At 43.8% G+C, this 21,334-nt stretch overlaps 1 protein-coding gene across 2 annotated transcripts; it reads left to right on the forward strand.

Annotated features, from left to right (window-relative positions):
* Window positions 1-507: 507 nt before the first annotated feature.
* LOC123184344 (putative serine/threonine-protein kinase) lies at window positions 508-3,631 on the forward strand. Of its 2 annotated transcripts, XM_044596491.1 has the most exons (7): window positions 508-743; window positions 873-947; window positions 1,035-1,193; window positions 1,609-1,867; window positions 1,971-2,199; window positions 2,326-2,476; window positions 2,569-3,631. In XM_044596491.1, exons 3-7 carry the CDS (start codon window positions 1,077-1,079, stop codon window positions 2,779-2,781), a joined length of 969 nt encoding a protein of 322 aa, XP_044452426.1. In that variant the 5' UTR covers window positions 508-743; window positions 873-947; window positions 1,035-1,076; the 3' UTR covers window positions 2,782-3,631. The 2 variants fall into 2 exon arrangements, with proteins under 2 accessions (XP_044452426.1, XP_044452425.1); XM_044596490.1 differs by having other exon boundaries at window positions 873-1,193.
* Window positions 3,632-21,334: the final 17,703 nt, after the last annotated feature.

Here is a 21,334-nt window from a genome sequence, read left to right on the forward strand (position 1 = left end):
AACCGTAAATCATTTTGTTGTATTTTGGTATCAAGCATAGGCGTTGGCGGACGCTCTAAAGCTGTTGATTGGATGAAGCAGAGTTTGTACATTGCACCTAAGGCTGGTCACAATGGGCAGGAACATAAGCTAGTAACCTACACAGTTTCCTAGACTATGTTACTACCTCCATAGTGGGTAGGAACATGTATGTAGTATCATGCAGCGATGTATTTATTAGGATATAGACTCATTGTTTCTTGAAGTGTGTGATGTTCCGGTAACTTAGCTAGTTACCACAAGCAGCTCTCTCTTCATTAAATACGTGCCACATAAGCAAACTTGTATTGAAGTGTGTAATGTTACTCCTAAGTTCCTGCCCATTGTGACCAGCCTAAATCATCAACTACCATACATACAGGGCATCCAGCCTGGCGCATTAAGTGCGCATTAACTAAAACTAATCGAATTACTAACTGGTCAAACTATGCCGTTATCAGAAGTAAGCTTTCACAAATCACATGTTACCTTGTCTGCCATGTTAGCACCTTGATTCTTAATTGTTTGAATATAGAGACCAACATCATCTCGGATACCGATCGACTCACCTTATAGCTGCTTAATCCGGCTAACGGTGTAGTCTCATCCGTCTAGTTTAATCCACTTGCGTCTATAGAGGATTAGGAAGACCGGTCTGGCTGCTCATTTTCATTCCCCTCCATTGATCGATGAGCCCATAGTTCCTCGCTGCAAGTCTTCACCAGGTTAGTACTTCCGCCATTGCTCCCCGTTGAGTCTTTACTGTCATAAGCACAAATGGCTGTCAAATCCATGTGTCTTTGGTCATCGCAGATCTGTGCTTACTTCCAAATCTCACATTATTCTTACTGTAGATCACCATGTATCTGTTGTATCTATTGGACAATACGAGGTAGGAGTCTCGTTCGCCACAGGAGTTTAGATCTAAGGTGTGCAAGCTTGACTGGTTTACTGGCAGAGATCAACAAGGAGCTTAAATCTGAACTATTGCTAATTATATCTGTATAAGCATGCAGCTGGTTTGCTTTTTTACTTTTCCAATAATAGGAAGCAATAATATGGCCAATGCAAATGTGATGCCAAGGCATCTACCGCTGCATTTATTGGAAGAACTGACTGATGGTTTCTCCCAAGACCAGGAACTTGGTAGCGGTGCATACGGCAAAGTTTATAGGGTAAGATTAATCACTCACAACTTAATAATGTATGATTATAGGTTGTGAACAAATCATCATCCGTTGCACACTTGTTTTGATCTGTTGTGGAAAAGTCAATAATCTGTTTAGTCATTAGTGGAGGAAGCATTGCATGCTTACAAATTCTGAAGATAAATTTTAGTTTAACACACTGCCCAATTTAAATCACTGAGTACATTAATTATCATTCTCTAGCAATCTCGTGGAGGACCAACTTACGTACTCCCTCCTTTACTCAATAGATTTATGCATGTGCTCTATTGAGAAGAGGATGGAGTATGGTTTCTCAAAAACTGATTCGTACTCAAGCACAAGTAGTTGAGTATTTTTCTGTGCTTTGTACATGTAATATAAATCCCTAGAAACAGAAAACTGAACTGTATATCTGCCATAGGGTGTATACAAAGATGGGAAAATGATTGCCGTGAAGATTCTTTATGACACGCCAGGATATGACGATGAGCAATTCGACAAGGAGTTTCACAATCTTACAATTCTCCAACATGAGAATATTGTGCAGTTAGTAGGTTATTGCCATGAAACCCAGCGAGAATGTGTGCAGTACGATGGAAGAATGGTTCTTGCAGATGTGACAAAGAGGGCACTTTGCTTGGAGTATATGCAAAATGGAAGCCTTGACAAGTATCTTTCTGGTATATATATGATGAAGATGCTTTAGTTGCCTAGGTAGCAAGTTAATTGTTTAGTAATGGCATATATGTTTCAAGAATTCTAATGTTGTTTTGGTTGCTGTAGATGAATCTAAGGGGCATGGTTGGAACACACGCTACATAATAATTAAGGGCATTTGCAATGGTTTGAAGTACCTTCACGAGGAACTGAAACCTCCTATTTATCATTTGGGTCTAAAACCAGCGAACGTACTGTTGGATGAGAACATGATCCCGAAAATCGCTGATTTTGGATTGTCTAGACTCTTTGGAGAAGAAAAAACCCAAATCACTAATAGTCCTATAGGAACACTGTAAGTTAAACTTCAAGGATGTGTTCTTCTTGTTCTTCTTCTAAGCAGAGAATTAGTTTCAATTCGAATTAGACACATGCATGATATCAGTGAGACAGTGACATATACGTTGTGTCATGCTTGCAGTGGGTACTTACCTGCAGAGTATATAAATCATAACATAATCTCAAATAAGTTGGATATATTCAGCTTGGGTGTTGTAATGATAAAGATAATTGCGGGACCTAAAGCCTACTCCAGAAGTGCTGAAATGTCATCCGAGCAATTCATTGACATTGTAAGCATTGCTTGTACTGAGAAAATTTGTTCATTCTCATTAATTGTGCATTTTTATCTTCTAATATACTTCTTTATGTGTTGAAATGCCAGGTACATGGAAATTGGATGAACAGGCTGAAAGCAATATCAGAGGAGTCATATTTTGAGCAAGTAAAGAGATGTATAGAAATTGCTTTAAACTGTGTGGAGACCGACCGACAGAAAAGGCCAACTATAGGGAATATTGTTAATACGTTGAATGAGACAGAGACATTAGAACATGATCAAGCGCCAACTAAAGGGTATATTATTAATACATGTTGAACGAGACAGAGACATTAGAAAATGGCCAAGCGCCATCGAAGGAGAAGGACCAGCAGGTGTGATCACGAAAAGCACTAATATACACTGGTGCCATGAACTGGATCTGCAATTAAGGCACAGCCATGTTATAAGTACTCCCTCCGTTTCTTTTTACTCCGCATATAAGATTTGGTCAAAGTCAAACTAGACAAAGTTTGACCAAATTTATATAAAAAAATATGAACATCTACAATATTAAAACTATATAGTATGAAAATACATTTTGTGGTGCATCTGATAATATTAATTTCATATTATTAATGTTTATATTTTTTAATGTAAAGTTAGTCAAACTTTATAAAGCTTGACTTTGACCAAACCTTATGTGCATACTAAAAAGAAACGGAGGGAGTATTAAATAACCGTTTTCCTTTCTTCTTACATGCAGATGAGCTCTTGCATGAACGAAAAGAGTACTGACATGATATATGTTTATCCCCGCAAGCTCCACTTTTCTTTCGGGCAAGACAAGTCAATCTCCTGCCTGGTTCTAGTAACTAACAACATGGATTATCACCATGTCGCCGTTTGGTTTGTCCGAACAACTAGCGAGGCAAAAAGTTACTACCCCAATCTGGGTTGGCTCAGTGGTGTTGTGCCACCAAGGTCCACACACACCTTTGTTGTAATGATGGAAGAGCAGCAGCAGCAAACCGAGAATATGGGCATGCTTGACATCGCCGTAGAGAGTTGCCTAGGGCAAGCGGAGATACCATTCATTTCTGATTTTTTAATGCATGCTAGAGAAGAAAAGAGAAGTGAATTTCAAAAGCTAACGGCGGTTTGTGCAATAACATGCAAAACGATGACACCTGAGGTTGGTTAGTTGCATTCTGAATGAGTTTGAACTTGCTAAAATATATAGACGCTTAGGTGTTTTATGTACTCTGATAAATTTTTTCCTTGATTTGATCTTCTGTTTTCGGCTGGATATGGTGCATGGTTTTACCCGGCAGCCAATCCAACATGGAGTCAAGGTCCGACAAGGTGTCAAGGTGACGAACAAAATTTTCTTTTCTCTTTTGCTGAATTGCCACGAAAGGGTTTACCAAAAATGATTCCTTCATTAAGATCATATTCACGGCGGACGATTTTGGGGCAATGACGTCAATGGATGTGCACCCTATAGAGCCTTGGTCAGTATGTTGATGCCAATGATCGTTACCGGACATGCCCTTGCTCACCGAAAACTTTATTCATATATAGCTAGTACATCTTACGATAATTTTGAAACAGCGATTGCTGCATTTTCTTCAGCTAGGTATTTCTATCTTGTTTCACGATATTACATGGACTTAATTTAATAAAGTAGCATGATTAATAGCCGATTGGCTATCCTAACAAGATATCAACTTAAACACTGATTATTGAAACTAACCTGGAAACACATTCACTAAATATTAATGAATGTAGATCATGGTAGCAGATACAAGCAAGCATGTAGGTTTTGTTCAATTAGTAGTGATGGTATAACTAATGTCTTCGTGCATGTCTAAATTTAAGAGCTGGATGTAGGGTTTTTATAATTTTGACCTTACATAAGTACAATTTCCTATGCCTAAGTTTCCTCGTGTCAAACAGGATTTTGGCATGTGGTCAAAATGGTTGTGTCTCCATTTGGAACTACAAGACCGAGGTATATATGTAGGAAGCAGGGGCATTCTTTTTTACGTTTTTTAGAGGGGCAAACTGAATATTTGTTTAAAGTGTGTTGAATGGGTACCAATGTTTGGGCAGGCAAGAGTGACGATGCTGACAATCATGAAGCAGCCAGAGCTGCTTGGATCCGTCGAAGTCCCTGTCTGTTCTACTGTGTCGGTTAGTTCAGTTAGGTTTATGGGGCGGAAGCATTTGTTTCTTGTCGGTGATTGGGATGGGTACATCCACGTATATACATGTATGACAACGAAAAAAGTCAAGCAATTCAAAGCTCACGCACATATGGTCAGATCACTGGCTGTTCACCCGATTCAACCATTTGTGTTGTCGTCATCTAACGATGGTCTGATCAAGCTTTGGGACTGGGAGAAGGGCTGGGTGTGCATTCGAACATTCTCCCACCAAAGTGAGCATCCAAAAAAGTATAGCAGCACATGGGTAATGCAAGTGAAGTTTAATCCGCATGATGTCAACACGTTTGTGAGTGTTTGTACTGTTGGGGAACGTTGCAGAAAATAAAAATTTTCCTACGGTTTCACCAAGATCCATCTATGAGTTCATCTAAGCAACGAGTAATGGGAGAGAGATTGCATCTACATACCACTTGCAGATTGCGTGCGGAAGCGTTCAGGGGGATGGTGATGACGTAGTCGTACTCGTCGTGATTCGAATCACCGATGACCAAGTGCTGAACGGACAGCACCTCCGCGTTCAACACACGTACGGGACGAGCGACGTCTCCTCCTTCTTGATCCAGCAAGGGGAAGGAGAGGTTGAGGAAGAAGACTCCAACGGCAGCACGACGGCGTGGTGCAGTTGGTGCAGCAGTACTCCGACAGGGCTTCGCCAAGCACGTACGGAGGAGGAGAGGTGTTGGGGAGGGGAGGGGCTGCGCCTTGAATGGTGTCTGCAGCCCTCCCCTCACCCCTTCTATTTATAGGGGAAGGGCAAGGGGGGCCGGCCCCCTCCAGATGGGATCCAGAGGGGGGGCGGCGGCCAAGGGGGAGGGGGCTTGCCCCCCAAGCAAGGGGGGCGCCCCCTTTAGGGTTTCCCCCAAACCCTAGGGCGCATGGGCCCTTGGGGGGAGGCGCACCAGCCCACTTTGGGCTGGTTCCCTTCCCCTTACAGCCCATTAGCCTCTCCGGGAGAGGTGGTCCCTCCCGGTGGACCCCCGAGGCCTCTCCGGTGGCCCCGGTACAATACCGATATGCCCCCGAACTATTCCGGTGTCCGTATGACAACTTCCCATATATAAGTCTTTACCTCCGGACCATTCCGGAACTCCTCGTGACGTCCGGGATCTCATCCGGGACTCCGAACAACATTCGGTAATCACATACAAGTCTTCCTAATAACCCTAGCGTCACCGAACCTTAAGTGTGTAGACCCTACGGGTTCGGGAGACATGCAGACATGACCGAGACGACTCTCGGGCAATAACCAACAGCGGGATCTGGATACCCATGTTGGCTCCCACATGTTCCTCGATGATGTCATCGGATGAACCACGATGTCGAGGGTTCAAGCAACCCCGTAAACTATTCCCTTTGTCAATCGGTAGGTTACTTGCCCGAGACTCGATCGTTGGAATCCCAATACCTCGTTTAGTCTCGTTACCGGCAAGTCACTTTACTCGTACCGTAATGCATGATCCCGTGACCAAACACTTGGTCACTTTGAGCTCATTATGATGATGCATTACCGAGTGGGCCCGGTGATACCTCTCCGTCATACGGAGTGACAAATCCCAGTCTCGATCCGTGTCAACCCAACAGATACTTTCAGAGATACCTGTAGTGCACCTTTATAGTCACCCAGTTACGTTGTGACGTTTGATACACCCAAAGTACTCCTACGGTATCCTGGAGTTACACGATCTCATGGTCTAAGGAAAAGATACTCGACATTGGAAAGCTCCAGCAAAACGAACTACACGATCTTGTGCTATGCTTAGTATTGGGTCTTGTCCATCACATCATTCTCCTAATGATGTGATCTCGTTATCAATGACATCCCTATGTCCATAGCCAGGAAATCATGACTATCTGTTGATCAACGAGCTAGTCAACTAGAGGCTTACTAGGGACACGATGTCGTCTATGTATTCACACATGTATTATGATTTCCGAACAATACAATTATAGCATGAACAATAGACAATTATCATGAACAAGGAAATATAATAATCCATTTATTATTGCCTCTAGGGCATATTTCCAACAGTCTCCCACTTGCACTAGAGACAATAGTCTAGTTACATTGTGATGAATCGAACACCCATAGAGTTCTGGTGCTGATCATGTTTTGCCCTAGGGAGAGGTTTAGTCAACGGATCTGCGACATTCAGATCCGTGTGTACTTTACAAATTTCTATGTCTCCATCTTGAACATTTTCACGGATGGAGTTGAAGCGACGCTTGATGTGCCTAGTCTTCTTGTGAAACCTGGGCTCCTTGGCAAGTGCAATAGCTCCAGTGTTGTCACAGAAGAGTTTGATCGGCCCCGACGCATTGGGTATGACTCCGAGGTCGGTGATGAACTCCTTCACCCAAATTGCTTCATGCGCTGCCTCCGAGGCTGCCATGTATTCCGCTTCACATGTAGATCCCGCCACGACACTCTGCTTGCAGCTGCACCAGCTCACTGCTCCACCATTCAACATATACACGTATCCGGTTTGTGACTTAGAGTCATCCAGATCTGTGTCGAAGCTAGCGTCGACGTAACCCTTTACGACGAGCTCTTCGTCACCTCCATAAACGAGAAACATGTCCTTAGTCCTTTTCAGGTACTTAAGGATATTCTTGACCGCTGTCCAGTGTTCCTTGCCGGGATTACTTTGGTACCTACCTACCAAACTTACGGCAAGGTTTACATCAGGTCTGGTACACAGCATGGCATACATAATGGATCCTATGGCTGAAGCATAGGGGATGACACTCATCTCTTGTTTATCCTTTGCCGTGGTCGGGCATTGAGCCGAGCTCAATTTCACACCTTGCAATACAGGCAAGAACCCTTTCTTGGACTGATCCATTTTGAACTTCTTCAAAATCTTATCAAGGTACGTGCTTTGCGAAAGACCTATGAGGCGTCTTGATCTATCTCTATAGATTTTGATGCCTAATATATAAGCAGCTTCTCCAAGGTCCTTCATTGAAAAACACTTGTTCAAATAGGCCTTTATGCTTTCCAAGAATTCTATATCATTTCCCATCAATAGTATGTCATCCACATATAATATGAGAAATGCCACGGAGCTCCCACTCACTTTCTTGTAAACGCAGGCTTCTCCATAAGTCTGCATAAACCCAAACGCTTTGATCATCTCATCAAAGCGAATGTTCCAACTCCGAGATGCTTGCACCAGCCCATAAATGGATCGCTGGAGCTTGCACACCTTGTTAGCATTTTTAGGATCGACAAAACCTTCCGGCTGCATCATATACAGTTCTTCCTTAAGATAGCCGTTAAGGAATGCCGTTTTGACGTCCATTTGCCATATCTCATAATCATAGTATGCGGCAATTGCTAACATTATTCGGACGGACTTCAGCTTCGCTACGGGAGAGAAAGTCTCGTCGTAGTCAATCCCTTGAACTTGCCGATAACCCTTAGCGACAAGTCGAGCTTTATAGATGGTAACATTTCCATCCGCGTCCGTCTTTTTCTTGACGATCCATTTATTTTCTATCGCTCGCCGATCATCGGGCAAGTCTGTCAAAGTCCATACTTTGTTTTCATACATGGATCCTATCTCGGATTTCATGGCTTCTAACCATTTGTTGGAATCCGGGCCCGCCATCGCTTCTTCATAGTTCGAAGGTTCACCGTTGTCCAACAACATGATTTCCAGGACAGGGTTGCCGTACCACTCTGGTGCGGAACGTGTCCTTGTGGACCTACGAAGTTCAGTGGGAGCTTGGTCCGAAGTATCTTGATCATCATCATTAACCTCCTCTCTAACTGGATCAGGCACCACAGGAACATTTTCCTGCGCTGCGCTATTCTCTGTTTCAAGAGGTAGTACTTCATCAAGCTCCACTTTCCTCCCACTTACTTCTTTCGAGAGAAACTCTTTCTCCAGAAAGGTTCCGTTCTTGGCAACAAAAATCTTGCCCTCGGATCTTAAGTAGAAGGTATACCCTATGGTTTCCTTAGGGTATCCTATGAAGACGCACTTTTCCGATTTGGGTTCGAGCTTTTCAGGTTGTAGCTTCTTGACATAAGCCTCGCATCCCCAAACTTTTAGAAACGACAGCTTAGGTTTCTTCCCAAACCATAATTCATACGGTGTCGTCTCAACGGATTTAGACGGTGCCCTATTTAAAGTGAATGTAGCTGTCTCTAGAGCGTATCCCCAAAATGATAGCGGTAAATCGGTAAGAGACATCATAGATCGCACCATATCCAATAAAGTGCGATTACGACGTTCGGACACACCATTACGCTGAGGTGTTCCAGGCGGCGTGAGTTGTGAAACTATTCCACATTTTCTTAAGTGTGCGCCAAATTCGTGACTCAAGTATTCTCCTCCATGATCTGATCGTAGAATCTTGATTTTTCTGTCACGTTGATTCTCAACCTCACTCTGAAACTCCTTGAACTTTTCAAAGGTTTCAGACTTGTGTTTCATCAAGTAGACATAGCCATATCTACTTAAATCATCAGTGAGTGTGAGAACATAACGATATCCTCCGCGAGCCTCAACGCTCATTGGACCGCACACATCAGTATGTATAATTTCCAATAAGTTGGTTGCTCGCTCCATTGTTCCGGAGAACGGAGTCTTGGTCATTTTACCCATGAGGCATGGTTCGCATGTGTCAAACGATTCATAATCGAGAGACTCTAAAAGTCCATCAGCATGGAGCTTCTTCATGCGCTTGACACCAATGTGACCAAGGCGGCAGTGCCACAAGTATGTGGGACTATCGTTATCAACTTTACACCTTTTGGCATTCACACTATGAATATGTGTATTGTCACGTACGAGATTCATTAAGAATAAACCATTAACCATCGGAGCATGACCATAAAACATATCACTCATATAAATGGAACAACCATTATTCTCGGATTTAAATGAGTAGCCATCTCGTATTAAACGAGATCCAGACACAATGTTCATGCTCAAACTTGGTACCAAATAACAATTATTGAGGTTTAAAACTAATCCCGTAGGTAAATGTAGAGGTAGCGTGCCGACGGCGATCACATCGACCTTGGAACCATTCCCGACGCGCATCGTCACCTCGTCCTTCGCCAGTCTTCTCTTATTCCGTAGCTCCTGTTGTGAGTTACAAATATGAGCAACAGCACCGGTATCAAATACCCAGGAACTACTACGAGCACTGGTAAGGTACAAATCAATAACATGTATATCACATATACCTTTAGTGTTGCCGGCCTTCTTATCCGCTAAGTACTTGGGGCAATTCCGTTTCCAGTGACCACTTCCCTTGCAATAAAAGCACTCAGTTTCAGGTTTGGGTCCATTCTTTGACTTCTTCCTGGCAACTGGTTTACCAGGCGCGGCAACCTCCTTGCCGTCCTTCTTGAAGTTTTTCTTGCCCTTGCCTTTCTTGAACTTAGTGGTTTTATTCACCATCAACACTTGATGTTCCTTTTTGATTTCCACCTCCGCAGATTTCAGCATTGAATACAACTCGGGAATGGTCTTTTCCATCCCCTGCATGTTGTAGTTCATCACGAAGCTTTTGTAGCTAGGTGGAAGCGACTGAAGGATTCTGTCAATGACCGCCTCATCCGGAAGATTAACTTCCAGCTGAGTCAAGCGGTTGTGCAACCCAGACATCTTGAGTATGTGTTCACTGACAGAGCTATTTTCCTCCATTTTGCAGCTAAAGAACTTGTCGGAGACTTCATATCTCTCGACCCGGGCATGAGCTTGGAAAATCAATTTCAGCTCCTGGAACATCTCATATGCTCCGTGCTTCTCAAAACGCTTTTGAAGCCCCGGTTCTAAGCTGAAAAGCATGCCGCACTGAACGAGGGAGTAATCATCAGCACGTGTCTGATGGACGTTCATAACGTCCTGGTTTTCTGGGAATGGTGCTTCACCTAGCGGTGCTTCTAGGACATAATCTTTCTTGGCTGCTATGAGGATGATCCTCAGGTTCCGGACCCAGTCCGAATAGTTGCTGCCATCATCTTTCAGCTTAGTTTTCTCTAGGAACGCGTTGAAGTTGAGGTTGACGTGGGCCATTTGATCTACAAGACATGTTGTAAAGATTTAGACTAAGTTCATGATAATTAAGTTCAAATTAATGAATGAACTCCCACTCAGATTTGACATCCCTCTAGTCATCTAAGTGATACATGATCCGAGTCAACTAGGCCGTGTCCGATCATCACGTGAGACGGACTAGTCATCATCGGTGAACATCTCTATGTTGATCGTATCTTCTATACGACTCATGTTCGACCTTTCGGTCCTCCGTGTTCCGAGGCCATGTCTGTACATGCTAGGCTCGTCAATCCAACCTAAGTGTATTGCGTGTGTAAATCTGGCTTACACCCGTTGTATGCGAACGTAAGGACCTATCACACCCGATCATCACGTGGTGCTTCGGAACGACGAACCTTAGCAACGGTGCACAGTTAGGGAGAACACAATTTTGATATTTTAATGAGGGATCATCTTATTTACTACCGTCGTTCTAAGTAAACAAGATGCACAAACATAATAAACATCACATGCAATTATATAGTAGTGACATGATATGGCCATCATCACATAGCTCCTTCGATCTCCATCTTGGGGCTCCATGATCATCTTGTCACCGGCACGACACCATGATCTCCATCATCATGATCTCCATCATTGTGTCTCCATGGAGTTGTTCGCCAACTATTACTACTACTACTATGGCTAACACGTTTAGCAATAAAGTAAAGTAATTTACATGGCGACACGCAGGTCATAAAAGAATAATGACAACTCCTATGGCTCCTGCCGGTTGTCATACTCATCGACATGCAAGTCGTGATTCCTATTACAATAACAAGATCATCTCATACATCACATGATTCATCACAACTTCTGGCCATATCACATCACAAAGCACTTGCTGCAAAAACAAGTTAGACGTCCTCTAATTGTTGTTGCATGTTTTTACGTGGCTGTTATAGGTTGCTAGCAAGAACGTTTCTTACCTACGTTAAAACCACAACGTGAATTATCAATCTCTATTTACCCTTCATAAGGACCCTGTTCATCGAATCCGGTCCAACTAAAGTGGGAGAGACAGACACCCGCCAGCCACCTTATGCAACTGGTGCATGTCAGTCGGTGGAACCGGTCTCACGTAAGCGTACGTGTAAGGTTGGTCCGGGCCGCTTCATCCCACAATACCGCTGAACCAAGATAAGACTAGTAACGGCAAGAAGAATTGACAATTCGACGCCCACAACTACTTTGTGTTCTACTCGTGCAATAGAGAACTACGCATAGACCTAGCTCATGATGCCACTCTTGGGGAACGTTGCAGAAAATAAAAATTTTCCTACGGTTTCACCAAGATCCATCTATGAGTTCATCTAAGCAACGAGTAATGGGAGAGAGATTGCATCTACATACCACTTGCAGATTGCGTGCGGAAGCGTTCAGGGGGATGGTGATGACGTAGTCGTACTCGTCGTGATTCGAATCACCGATGACCAAGTGCTGAACGGACAGCACCTCCGCGTTCAACACACGTACGGGACGAGCGACGTCTCCTCCTTCTTGATCCAGCAAGGGGAAGGAGAGGTTGAGGAAGAAGACTCCAACGGCAGCACGACGGCGTGGTGCAGTTGGTGCAGCAGTACTCCGACAGGGCTTCGCCAAGCACGTACGGAGGAGGAGAGGTGTTGGGGAGGGGAGGGGCTGCGCCTTGAATGGTGTCTGCAGCCCTCCCCTCACCCCTTCTATTTATAGGGGAAGGGCAAGGGGGGCCGGCCCCCTCCAGATGGGATCCAGAGGGGGGGCGGCGGCCAAGGGGGAGGGGGCTTGCCCCCCAAGCAAGGGGGGCGCCCCCTTTAGGGTTTCCCCCAAACCCTAGGGCGCATGGGCCCTTGGGGGGAGGCGCACCAGCCCACTTTGGGCTGGTTCCCTTCCCCTTACAGCCCATTAGCCTCTCCGGGAGAGGTGGTCCCTCCCGGTGGACCCCCGAGGCCTCTCCGGTGGCCCCGGTACAATACCGATATGCCCCCGAACTATTCCGGTGTCCGTATGACAACTTCCCATATATAAGTCTTTACCTCCGGACCATTCCGGAACTCCTCGTGACGTCCGGGATCTCATCCGGGACTCCGAACAACATTCGGTAATCACATACAAGTCTTCCTAATAACCCTAGCGTCACCGAACCTTAAGTGTGTAGACCCTACGGGTTCGGGAGACATGCAGACATGACCGAGACGACTCTCGGGCAATAACCAACAGCGGGATCTGGATACCCATGTTGGCTCCCACATGTTCCTCGATGATGTCATCGGATGAACCACGATGTCGAGGGTTCAAGCAACCCCGTAAACTATTCCCTTTGTCAATCGGTAGGTTACTTGCCCGAGACTCGATCGTTGGTATCCCAATACCTCGTTTAGTCTCGTTACCGGCAAGTCACTTTACTCGTACCGTAATGCATGATCCCGTGACCAAACACTTGGTCACTTTGAGCTCATTATGATGATGCATTACCGAGTGGGCCCGGTGATACCTCTCCGTCATACGGAGTGACAAATCCCAGTCTCGATCCGTGTCAACCCAACAGATACTTTCAGAGATACCTGTAGTGCACCTTTATAGTCACCCAGTTACGTTGTGACGTTTGATACACCCAAAGTACTCCTACGGTATCCTGGAGTTACACGATCTCATGGTCTAAGGAAAAGATACTCGACATTGGAAAGCTCCAGCAAAACGAACTACACGATCTTGTGCTATGCTTAGTATTGGGTCTTGTCCATCACATCATTCTCCTAATGATGTGATCTCGTTATCAATGACATCCCTATGTCCATAGCCAGGAAATCATGACTATCTGTTGATCAACGAGCTAGTCAACTAGAGGCTTACTAGGGACACGATGTCGTCTATGTATTCACACATGTATTATGATTTCCGAACAATACAATTATAGCATGAACAATAGACAATTATCATGAAAAAGGAAATATAATAATCCATTTATTATTGCCTCTAGGGCATATTTCCAACATGTACGGACTACACAACAAAGGTTAATTAGTTTTTTGCCCTTTTAATTTCCTACAATATTATTTGACTAATTAACAAATTTTACTTTAGTTTCTCTTTTCTTTCATTGTTCATACGGGGTTTAATACATTGTTTCACTCGGTGACATTCAAGATATGGAGCATTTTTTCTCCCAGTCCAGTCACCAGCTTGGACTACGGAAGGGAAGAACAACAAATCTATTTTGATTTCTTTGGCACGCATGGTGATGAGCAGGGTCTTGGGATGGGACTGCACGTGTATGAATTGTAATCTCATCATTTTGAGTCAATATTGTACTACCCTGCACATATGTAAGTAATCCTGCCTTCATTCACATCAGATTTGGGATTTGCAAACGGAGACATGCATCAGAGAACTGAAGGGGCTCCAAAAAGGATATTCCAACTGCAATGTTGGTGTGATCAATGGCCTGCGAGATCATCCAGTCCTTGTTACCGCTTCATATGATGGATTTGTTTCTTTGTGCGACTCCACTACCTACAGGTATGAGTATTAGGCTCTGCCAAAGTCTTAAAATTGGTATAACTAAATACATCCCAAAGGCATCGTCCTGCCGCCCTTTACATGGATCTTAAACTACTCCCTCCGTCCGGAAATACTTGTCGTAAAAATGCATAAAAATGGATGTATCTAGAACTAAAATATGTCTAGATACATCCATTCCTCCGACAAGTATTTCTGGACGGAGGGAGTAGAAAAGATCTGTTTCTCAGCTTTGTTCTCTTTTTTTTGGAATAGTTGCTTTGCTTTGTTTTGTGAACGACGTTGTTATAATAATAATAATAATAATAATAATAATAATAATAATAATAATAATAATAATAATAATAATAATAATAATAATAATAATAATAATAATATTAATATTTCACAGGCATGAGAGCATGGTTAATTTCGGTCTCGACAGAGTTCTTCGTTTTGCATACATCAAGGGCATAAGAAGGTAATACGTGATAGAGACATTCTTTTATGTTCTATTCCCCCCCGATCCATTTATAATTTTGAGTTATTTTATGTTACCTGCTACCGCAGCCTTGAGGATGTAGTAATAACCTGATCCTATGGCTGATAAGAAGCACCGTTTAGATAGTTTGCTTTCTTTCTATTTTTCATCCAAAAAGGAAGTTTTTGTAATAGCCAAACCTTTACAGGCGATGGAACCACAAACGGGCGCCGGCTGCCCTGACCCCTCTGGTCATAGCCGCCCGTCCGACACCCGACCACGTGTTCTCAAGAACTGGGCAACAGGAGCTCGGGCGGCAAGCAACAACACAAGGCGGCTAAATTTCATGTTTTGACCCTTTTCTGAAAGTTAGTCCAGATCTGCCCCTAGTTTGCAAAAAAATTTGAGATCTAACCCTTTTATTACCGCTAGAGTCTATGGCGGTAAGGTATAACAGCCTACCGCCATGGTCCCTGGCGGTAGGATTGCACGCCCTACCGCACATTTTTTCTAAGTATGGAACAGAGTGCGTGCTCGTGCCTACCGCCGGAAACCTAGGCGGTAGGAGTTATACAGGCTACCGCCAACCTGTTTGGCGGTAGGGTTGTTTCCTACCGTCAAGGTCCCTGGTGGTAGGCTGTTACACCCTACCGCCATGGAGTCTGGCGATAGTAAAAGGGTTAGATCCCAAAATTTTTACAAACTAGGGTCAGATCTGGACTAACTTTCAGAAAAGGGTCAAAACACGAAATTTTGCCGCACAAGGCCGGCCGAGGCGGCCATTGGCGCCCAGGCCGTGCCCATCTTAGGAGGTAGGTGGCGGCCACAACCCCCTCGATGTGACCCTCCTACCTATTCGGCACGTCGTGCTTGACCCCGACATGGGTCAGAGAAGGCTCCATCACGGTGAGTCCCCAGGGTGATAAGGGGCAAGGCACCGGCTATCCAAGCCGTGTTTGCCAACATCTGACTACCCCCGCAAGGTGAGACCCCCACCAGCAACACCACAGCCATGCAACACGTTAAGTACAAATCAAGATCTAGATCGGGCCAACCCCGACCAAACCTCCGCCACCAGCACCACGATGACACACCACCGCTTCCCAGCCCAACATATGTCGGAACCGGACGTCCCCACCGGACTCCGCGCCCCCGCACTGTTGAGTGGCTGACCCGTACGTGTCACCACAACCACGAATTAGGGAGAGAAGCAGAGGCCCCGCTGCCGTCCGCGTCACACGGGCTTCACCTGGTAGACACCCTCCGGCGGCAGCTGGGAGGAGGAAAGGCCATGGGAGAAGAGAGGGGCCTCGCCAACGGATAGGGCACCCGTGACGCGCACACGGGGCATGTCGTGGGAACCAGGGGGCCTGATGTTGTTTATCAAATTCTACAGCCCACGGCACACTAAATATTGAGTTATGAAGATGTAAGGGCATCTCGAGTAGATCCCGCAAATCACCATCCCGCATAACCGTTTTACCGTTTTCCCACAAATTGATTTGCGAAACCGCGAGGGCTTTGGCGCAGAACAAATCATGTATGAGTTTACAGCTGTTCCGCGCTGGAGCCATTGCGGTACCGCAAATCAGTTTTAATATTCATATTGATATCAACAAGAAATTCATATAAATAGATACATTACACCGATTTAAATACTCGTGCCGTAATAGTTCACATTCAAAAACATGCGCAATATAAGAGGTAGGAAGTTCGTTCATAAGAATGTGCAAATCAAGCAACATCAATGTTGCCAAAATTGACGCCACCACCACTGGCCATAGCACCACCACCATCATCAACATTGACTAAAGAATGATCACCACCATTGCCGGAAGCACTACCATTAACTCCATTGGCCGAAACACCACCATCAAATCCTTCGGCCGAAGCATCACTACCTTCATTGCCGAAAGCTTCACCACCACCTCCATTGACAAAACCACCACCTCTTCTATTGATAAAACCGCCACCATCTTCATCTCCACCACGTCCAAAACCACAACCACCACCTCCAAAACCTCCACCACTACCACCACGCCATAAGATTTTGAAGCTCTTATCTCCTTCGAAACATGATCTTCATTCTTTTGAAGTCCCAAAATTCCCTTGCTATCACTTCTAGGTCATCCAGATTCATCATCAAGAACCGGTCCCCCTCGGCGGTCTTCTCGTGTCCTCTTGTGCTACTCAAGAGCGATCTTGCGCTCCTCAAAGCCACATCATCTCTCCCACTTTGCCTCCTTTTGTTTGTTCCTCTTCTAGGGCAAGGCCACCTTAGTTTCCAAATGCTTCGCCAGCATAGTTGTCTTGACCTTAACCGTATCACATATTTTCTCCCGCAAACTAGATGCCTCGGCCGACCTCTTCACCCTATCTTTGTCCAACTTTCTTCCATCGGGCTTGCCCTTATTTCTTCCTCCCTTTGGTCCATCATCACTATCATCATTGTATTCAAGTCAACAAGTGCACCTTTTTTTGGAGGAGCTTCGTTATCCCTCAACCTCCATTTCACTATCCTTAAGCAAGACCCAACAATCTTGGAGCATGAATTGCTTTCCTTTGAAACCCGGGATTTGCTTGAACCTTTCATTCGCAACGCGATCCTAAATTTGGAAAAAAGGCAATGGTGAGATCAAATTATCATCAATGAAAACAAGATGACAAATGCGTAAAATAAAAAGTCAACAAACTCACATAATCATTAATCATGGATGCACTTGGAGGTGCATTCCTCACTTGCTCCAAACAACCACTCCAATGTGCACATGCTTTCTTGATCACATCCCACCGGCCTTGGAGTGATTTCAATGAAGGACCGACTGGAAACGGAATGAGCTTATGATATTTGTTCTTGATGTGTTGCCAATATTTCTGGCCGGTTTGATCTTCGCCGGTCACCGCATCAGGTGACTCACTCTCCCATGCTCTAATCAAGCAAACATCCTCCGTCTTCTTGTAATTACCGGTTATTTTTGCAAATTTTTCTTGGCTAGCATCGACCTCCTGCTCCTCCTCATGCTCTTCTACATCTTCATAGCCGTCACCCTCCTCTTCCACCTCGGCTTCAACCTCTGCTTGCATGACCGAATCCAATGCGTCAGGTGGACCACTCAAATCTACCACGTTCTCCTCCAAATAGTCTGAATATGATGTATGAACATTGTAACTAAAAAATCGAATGGCCTAAACACTAAGGAAATGAATCAAAGTTGAACCAAAGTTCACCAAAACAAAGGAATTATTTTACCTCTCTGGTGTTGCGTCGAACATGCTGTGGACACCGGTGCAGTTGACAGGATTGCAGGGCACATGGGCCGCTAGAGGCGGTGGAGGAGGCGCCTGTCTTGGAGCTGCAATCGCCTTCTTCCTCGGGCCCTTAGCTTGGAACGTCGGCCGTCCACCAGAGGGGTGGAAGAGGTGCACGTCCTCGAGCAGGCAACCGCGGCGGGAGTGAGCACGGCGGCAGTGGGCGCAACTCCATGTACGATGTGGCTCCCTTGCCGCTTCCTCTTCAAGTAGGCGACTGGAGGAGTTGGCGCGGCGCTGGGCAACACGCCCGCAGGAGGTGCAAAAGGATGAGGCGACATCGATGGGGGCGGCAGCGGATGAAATGTGTCGGCTTGTGGCTGCGAGTACTCCATGTCGCCGATTAGGGCCAAGGTGAGGCGAGAGGCGCGGGAGTGGGGAGATAGGGGGTGGGTGGCGAAGAAGGGGCGGAAATGCCCCCCCCCCCCGCCCCCCGCGCTCCCGCGAAGTCACTCGTGGGATAGAGGGAACGGCAAAAATAGGAAGGAAAACTGGACCTATGGCAAGGCGCGGGTTGAAATATGTAGCTCCACGCAATTTTTTTTCCAGGACAACCCATTTTACGGACCTGCGCGGGACGATTTTTCTTCGCAGTCCCGTAAAATGGTGGTTATTTTAGCGGACGTGACTTTTTACGGGGTCTGTTAGAGATGCTCTAAGGGCAACTCGAGTAGATCCCTCAAAAGTCATATCTAGAGGGAATTTCTTTTGTTTTGAGGGATTAATCCCTTTCTAGCAGATCCATTATGCAAAACTTCCCTAAAGAAATGGCTGTCTCTTCCAATTTCAATGAACTTTTTTCAAATTCATGAACTTTTTCTAAATTCAATGTTTTTTTTCAAATTCAATGAACTATTTTTTAAAATCGATGAACTTTTTCCAATTTTGATGAACTTTTTTTCAAATTTTATGAACTTTTTTCTAAATCGATGAACTTTTTTCAAAACCGATGAACTTTTTTTCAAAATCGACCAAACTTTTTAAAATTTTGTGAACTTCTTTATAAAAATGGTGAACTAATTTTCAAAATCGATGAACTTGTTTTTCAAAATCAAAGAACTTTTCCACTAAATTTCAGGTTTACGTTAATGTTTCATTAAGGAACGGTCAAGTAGCACTGTTTCCTTTTTATAGAACATTAGGACGTGTTTGGTCTAGTGGACAAAAAGTGGTGCGATGTAGAGTTCGATACCCAGCTTTCGCACTTTTTCTTCACGTTCATTTTGTCGAGTCATGGTTACTGTGGTTTGGTCGAAGCTCACATAGGCCGGCCCAGTAGTGTGACGCTTTGAGCGCCAGAACGCGAAACAGAGCTCCCCGCGGCTGTACCTGGCTCCACGCGAGTTGGATGCCAACTTCGCCTGGAGGAGCACCATAGTGGGCCGGCCCAGCTCGCGTGAGGCAACAACCTTGTGTTTTTCGTGTTTTTTGTTTTTGTTTTTCTTTTTACCTTTTTCATCTTTTTTCTATTTATGTTTTCTTTATTTTTCCTTTCATTTATACTTGCAAATATTCTAATAAATATATTACAAAAGCAAATTACATAATACATTAAAAAATGTTAGGCAAGCATTTTAAAAAAATGTTAACTGTGCAAAGAGAAAATGTTTCTCATGCATACGTAAATGTATAAAAAAATATACAATGTGTGGAAAAAGCTTGATCATGTATTTAAAAATAATTAATCCAACTATTTGAAAAAATTTTAAACGAGTATTTGAAAAATATTAATCAAGCATTTAGAAATATTAAACTTTTATTTCAAAAATCATGACCATCTACAATTTTTTTAAACAGGTATATGGAAAATATTAAACAATTATCGAAAATATGTTAAATGCATGTACCATAATGTTAACCATGTATAGAAAAAAATGTTAATCTGGTATTATAAAAAATGTTAATCATACATTTGAAAAAATGTTAAATGTGTGTAGAAAAAATGTTTACCATGTATTAAAAGCAACTTAATTAATAATTTGAAAACAAAAGATAAATATGAATAGAAAAATGTTACCATCTATTTAAAAAATTAATTGGTATTAGAAAAATGTTAGTCAACATTTTAAAAATGTTAAGTGTGTACAGAAAAAATATTTATCATGTATTTTAAATTTTTAATCTGGTATTAGAAAAATGTTGAAAGCATGCTAATCTGGTATATGAAAAATATAAAGGAACCACTTCAAAAATGTTAAATGTGTCTAGCAAATATGTTGACTATGCATTCAGTAAATGTTAATCTTGTATTTTAATTTATTTAAACATGTATTGTAAAAATGTATTAGATATGTACCAAAAATGTGTATAGAAAAGCAGTAAAAACCCGAGAGAAAACAAAAGCAAAACTGATAAAAACGAAAAAAGAAACAAACAAAGCTGAAGAAAAATTAAGAATAAATTATAAGAATAAAGCACATGCAAAAACGAGAAAGAAACAAAGAAACCAAGTAAAAAGAAAAAAGAAAAAACCCAGTAAAAACATAGAAAGAAAGAAAGAAAAACCTGTGAAAAACTAGAAAAGGCCAAAAAAACCCTAGAAACAAACACCGCTCCAGCAAAATACACCAGCCAATTAGACCCGAACGGTATAGATCAGGTCATACATACACCGCTCGACTCGTCCATACCATATTGGTCGAGTGGGGTATAGAATGGACAATACTTCCCCTCAATAATGTCTATTAGGGCGTACAACACAAATTATACATTTGTCAGCAATGACCAAGAGAAGTACTTCACATATGACTTACCAGATGAGACATTTGTGTACAATCTTGTGATGGATGTTTCGGGTCGTACAAAGTCTCTCATTTGGGTAGAAGTATAAAGGCACAGCTTCAACGACGAGCTTATGCACTCCAGTGGAAACACAAGATCTCTGATCGGGCTATGTCGTCACGCGCCCACGTCGTGTCCTTACTGAAGGTGGTGGATTGAAGCTTTGCTTTGGGATGAGAATCCGAAGTTCAACTTTGTGGTGGACTCGCCATCATCGACAGACGTGTGGTGATTCCTTCTTGAAGGGGTAGCCTAGGAGTAGTGTATTTTTCGTTTATGTTGTGTCTTGTATTAGGTTAGTGGTTATCTGGGGGAGTTACCGTCGCGAGGTATATGGCCTTAGGGTTTTTTTCTCTTTTTTTCCGGGTCGATGGTGTTCGCGGCTACTGGATTTTGCTCTATTACTAATATATGGCTGCATGCATCGTCGTGATGCAGAGGCCAGGGTTTATCCTCCTTTGCAAACAAAAATCTCTACAGTCCGATGGTGCAGCGCCTTCAAGCCTAGGCGAGGGGAAGGGATCCCCTTCAGTATTAGAGGAGGCAGGTGTTGGGTC

This window comes from Triticum aestivum, chromosome 2A (assembly GCF_018294505.1).
Source record: "Triticum aestivum cultivar Chinese Spring chromosome 2A, IWGSC CS RefSeq v2.1, whole genome shotgun sequence".
NCBI lineage: Eukaryota > Viridiplantae > Streptophyta > Magnoliopsida > Poales > Poaceae > Triticum > Triticum aestivum.